This window comes from Alligator mississippiensis, chromosome 3 (genome assembly GCF_030867095.1).
Source record: "Alligator mississippiensis isolate rAllMis1 chromosome 3, rAllMis1, whole genome shotgun sequence".
Classification (NCBI taxonomy): Eukaryota; Metazoa; Chordata; order Crocodylia; family Alligatoridae; genus Alligator; species Alligator mississippiensis.
Window position 1 is genome coordinate 73,830,277 of NC_081826.1, and position 5,014 is coordinate 73,835,290.

General features: G+C 51.7%; 1 protein-coding gene across 1 annotated transcript; it reads right to left on the bottom strand.

Annotated features, from left to right (window-relative positions):
* Positions 1-256: 256 nt before the first annotated feature.
* NPBWR1 (neuropeptides B and W receptor 1) lies at positions 257-4,681 on the bottom strand. Its single transcript, XM_019498508.2, has 2 exons — positions 4,164-4,681; positions 257-3,405 (listed from the first exon to the last, which is right to left on the bottom strand). Exon 2 carries the CDS (start codon positions 3,191-3,193, stop codon positions 2,189-2,191), a length of 1,005 nt encoding a protein of 334 aa, XP_019354053.1. The 5' UTR covers positions 3,194-3,405; positions 4,164-4,681; the 3' UTR covers positions 257-2,188.
* Between the last annotated feature and the right edge of the window lie 333 nt (positions 4,682-5,014).

Below are 5,014 nucleotides of genomic sequence, written 5' to 3' on the forward strand. Positions count from 1 at the left end.
GTTCCATGTACTGGCATATAGAGGACATCTTTAGACTTGAGTTCTGTACTATGCTAAGATTATGAAACCCTTCTGTGACCACTATCCTCCACTACTATGTAGAGGAAATGCATCAGTTCTACTATCAGGGAAACCTCCACCCCTGCAGAAGTAGAGGTTGAATTCAGATCTAAATGTATATTACACAGAGTTACTTGTTTGCTAATATTGCAGACAGGATTACATTTAATAAATTGGAGTGCCCTTAAAATGTAGAATAAAGTTTTTAATTTGAATGCAGCAGTTGAAAGCAATATGCAGACACACCATGCTCTTAATACATTATTAGCAATCCTGAAAAGGGTTACAGTCTAACTGAATACGTTTTTTACATTTCCAACTATCAGGTAAATTTGCATAATTTTACATAAACAAGCATTTATTTGCAGGTTGTAGGCACCATGCATATGAAAAGTGTGTAAATTAATTGGGAAATGCCACCCTGAGAAGAACTGGCTTAATGTGTTTTCCAAACATTCAGCTTTTAAAGTACAGGTCTTTTTATTTATTTGTTTGTTTAATTTGGATAATGTAAAATAACATGCTATGGCCACTCTTGTTCCAGAAAAGAAAGCAATATCTCCACTATACCCAAGAGAAAAATGTTAGTTTTATTGCTCTATAAGTAGGATCTTCTGTAGGCTTTTAGTTCTAGGAGGGAAAGATTGATCATAATAATTCTAATTGAACACATATTGTAAGTTTCATCTCTGTTAATACCACACCATCCAGACTGGTGGGAGTCCTCATCTCTGACTGGGACAACTTTGTGCTACCTCAGTACAAATTGCTTGTACACCAGACCACGGCCTTCACAAATTGCAAAATCTTATATGGTTACAAACATTTTTTACAAAAGTCTATTTCAGGTCTGTTTTCTGTGTTTAGCTAGGAGAAGAGATGAGTGAATCTTCCCTTCAGTTTCTGAGCATGTGGAATTGTTGAAACTGAAGCCCAGCACTTTACTTTCATTGCCCAATGTAACAGAAAGGAAATGTTTTATGAATGCAGAGCAGAAGTCTTGAAAACCTGTCTTAGTTCTTTTAGTAGTGGTATTAATCTAACATGTTACTGGTAACTCAGGGGGAAAATGGGTTTGTTGTGCTATCTTTTTATGGCTTTAAAATGACTGAACTCTGAAGTAGGGATCTATATTGAAAATGACCTCAGATTTAAGTCTTTGTAAGAAAGAAAAATCCTTTGTGTGAAAGCATATGGATTAGACCCTAGATGAAGAAACTGCACAACAAAGTAACCCTTGATGGGAGCAAAACCCATGGGAATACAGACTAATCGCTGTGTTGAAACCTTTCCCTCAACCAACAGGTGGCTCTGAGCACACACCCAATTCCTTGCACAGGTCTGTGTGCTCTCTCTGAGCTGGGCAAGCTCTCCCACTGTTGGAGTGGGGGAAGGCAGTGGCACTTCACAGGCACTTTACTGGGCATGTTCAGGTTTTGTGTTTAAAAGAAAGAAGCTGAACTGACTCCAGACTTAGTTTCCAAAATGAAACACTGCCTTTGAAGTGAGGTGACCTCCTGTTAGGATTGTAGCTGACACTCAGGTTGGGGCTTGGACCAGATGAAGTGCCTTCCAGCCCTGCTTCTCTCTGCCTCTACACAATCCCAAACCAGACTGAGTCCAGAGTGAGCAGGGACTATACCTAATAGTCCTTGGCCGCCTTTCAGTGGGGGAAGTGAGCGGTTTTAAGAACTCCTGTTCCCACCCAGTCTTGTCATGAATGAAACCTGAGTGCTGCTCACAATGAACCCGCTTCTCACTGCAGTGTGGACTCCTTTTCAGTGGTGTGGGACTGATAAATAGGGGAGTTGCAAGTGCTGCACCCCTAAACCCGGCAGGCTTAAGATTTGGCTGAGCGAGGCATCCCCCTCCCCCTCCTTCTCTCTACCATGCAGCACAGATGACAAAAGCATTTGGGCTTTGCTTCCCTCAGCAAACTCTAGTTAGGAGTTGGACTCCCCCCCATGCAGAAGGGAAACCCTCCCTCATGCTGCAGGGCTGAGTGGAGTCACTGCTGGGCCAGTGCTTGGCAGCCTGCCCACAGCCCTGCGGTGGCTGTTGGAGACCAGCCAGGGGAGCACTGGCATGGAGTGAAGGGGTGATGGTGGGGATAGGGATTTGGGGCATGCTATGAGGATGCCCCACAGTCCAGCAGCTTGCGGAAACTCTTCCGGAAACTGTCATCCAGGAAGGCATAGAGAAAGGGATTGAGGCAGCTGTTGGTATAACTGAGGCTGGTGATGAAGTAGGAGATGCCAATGACCAGCGGCGTCTGTGGGATGTCAGTAGTGAGTGCCACCACAGTGCTGAGGTGGTAGGGGGTCCAGCAGAAGAGGCATACAGCCAGGATGACCAGTACCATCAGTGTCACTCGCTTCTTGGCCTTGTCCAGGGCCTTGGCATGGCTGTGCAGGTGCAGGCGGCGCAGGCGGAAGAGCATGGCTGAGTAGAGGACGCAGGTGGTGGAGACTGGGATGGCGAAGCCCAGCAGGAGGGTGTAGATGCGGCTCGCCTTCCACCACAAGCTCTCCGGCTGCGGGAACACAAAGACGCACTGCGGGCGGCCCTGCTCTGTGTGGATCTTGGCAAACACAGCAAAGGGCAGGATGATGAGTGTAACCAAGGCCCAGACTCCCAGGCTCGCAATCTTGGCTGCACGGTAGGTGCGATAGGCCACCTGTCTGGACTTGATGGTAGCCACCACTACCAGGTAGCGGTCGATGCTCATGACGGTCAGGAAGTAAATGCTGGAGAAGGTGTTGTACTGGTCGATCGAGATGATCAACTTGCACATGAACTCACCGAAGGGCCACTGCAGCAGCAGGTAGTCTGCGATGTTGATGGGCAGTACCAGGGTGAAGAGCTCATCGGCGATGGCCAGGTTCAGGATGAAGATGTTGGTCACTGTCTTCATCTTGGGGGCTTTGAGGATCACATAGATGACTGCTGTGTTCCCTGTGAGCCCCACAGCACAGATCACTGAGTAGATGATGGGCACCGCGATGTAGAAGTTGGGGATGGGTAGAGTGTCTGACACATTCAACCCACTCCAGAACTTCCCCTGGCAGCCTGCTGCCTTGCCTGCACCCACGCAGGATGAGTTGAGCTCTGAGAGGGAGGAAAGGTTCTCCATGGATCCAGGTGTTGGGGCACCGTCTCAGATCTGCCCCCGATTGCGCTCAGCCCAGAGACAGGCTATGTTCCAGTCACACTGAAGCCACCTCCCAGGCTCCCCTTCTGCTGGGGCGCACTGGCTGCTTCTTGGCTCAGCTTCTTGCTGGCAGCCTTGGCTCTCAATCTGGCACACTGCCCTATGCAGCCCTCACCTTCCACTCCCTGCAGGTCCTGGCAATGCAAACAGGTCACAAAGGCAGTGAGGTTTGGGCTGCTTCACAGAGGGGCACCTCACAGTGACAGGAACTGCTGCACTGTGTGTATCAGTCAGGCAATCACACACACACATACACACACACACACACACACACAATCAATTTCACCTAGGCAGGTGCCTGTGGCACAAGAAGGAATCTTTGAGCAAAGCCACCGAATGCATTTAAACTCCTTCTAAGGAGAGAAGAAAGAAAACCCAAGCAGCTCAACAGACTTCAGAGGGGCTTGTCAACTCCTGTGTCAGGGTCGATGGTAGTTTTTTCTTTTCTTTTCTTCCCCCCCCCCCCCCGAGTAGATTATGGATTTCATAGAAACATGCAGAAGCAGAGCTGGACGGGACCTCCAGAGATCAACCTAGTCCCTGCCTAAGGGAGGATCATCCCTACCCCTCTCCTTTCACCTACCCCTCTCCCTACCCCTACTCTTATCCCTTACCCCCTCTCCCCTACCCATCATCCCACCCGCTCCTCTAAACTCTACATCGGACTACCGTCAACCCTGTATGGGATGGTTTGGCTGGGGCTGGGGCTGATGCTGCTTCGGGCAGGGCGGTTACACGAGGTGACCCCGGGGTCCCTCTCCAGCCCCGCTTCTGCCCAACTCCGGGACCGTCCGTCTCCAAGCCCCCCCTCCCTCTGCCCCTGCAGATGGCGGCCGGGGGCTCCCGTGAGCTGCTGGGACCCGCGCCGTGCCCGGGAGGCGCCCTCTCTTACCTGCGCGGCCGGGGCCGGGGCCGGGGCCGGGGCCGGGGCGGAGGAGCGGCAGCCCGGGGCTGTGTGCACGGCTCCGCTGCGGCCGGATGGATCCCCCCGCTCGCTGCCGGCTGGGCGCAGAGCGACCTCAGCGCCCCGCTACCGCGTCCACCCGAGCCATGAGAGGCTCCCGGGTCTTGCCGAGGAGCTGCCCTTGAGCGCGCAGACAAGCAAGCCTTTCTGCCCCCTTTCCATAGCCCACAGCAGTCTGCTCTGATCGCCGGCTTTCAAGGGCTGCCGGCCAGCTCAGCCCTCCAGGGAAGGCTTTCTGCGCGCTCTCCTTGCCTCCAGCTCCGCATGTGCTCCGCGGCTCCTCGGCTTTACATCGCGGAAGGCTTGATTCGGGGCAGGACTGCACAGTCCGCCACGGTGGCAGGTGGGGAAAGCTGCAGGAGGCACTTCAGCCTGAAAAGCAGGCAGCCCATTGCCTCTGCCGGTCACGTCTCGTCAGACCTCGAGCTCCTGGGAAGAAGCTTGCTCTGCCTGCCAGTGGGGACTCGTTCACCTCGGTCCTCTAGGGGCCAGTGTAATACTATAGATTACACGGATGCAATGGCAAATCCCTTGCTCTGAACACCCGGAAAGCTTGGGGTGGTTGAACTCCGATCTTAGAGGCAAATGAGCACTAGGTTTTCAATCGGGGCATCTTTGCAGGGTTTCAGAAACAGGATCCTTTCAGTCTTCAAGCCTTGTGACGGGGGGGGGGGGGGGGGGGGGAGGAGGTAGCAATAAAAACAAATATTGTTTGTTGTATTCCCTTTTCCAATACCCCTTAAAATTTGGGCTATATTCAGGGTTGTAGGAAGAGCACA

Bases quoted from the DNA above. Each gene is read 5' to 3' on its own strand.
- NPBWR1 (XM_019498508.2), bottom strand. From the start codon at position 3,193: ATGGAGAACCTTTCCTCCCTCTCAGAGCTCAACTCATCCTGCGTGGGT.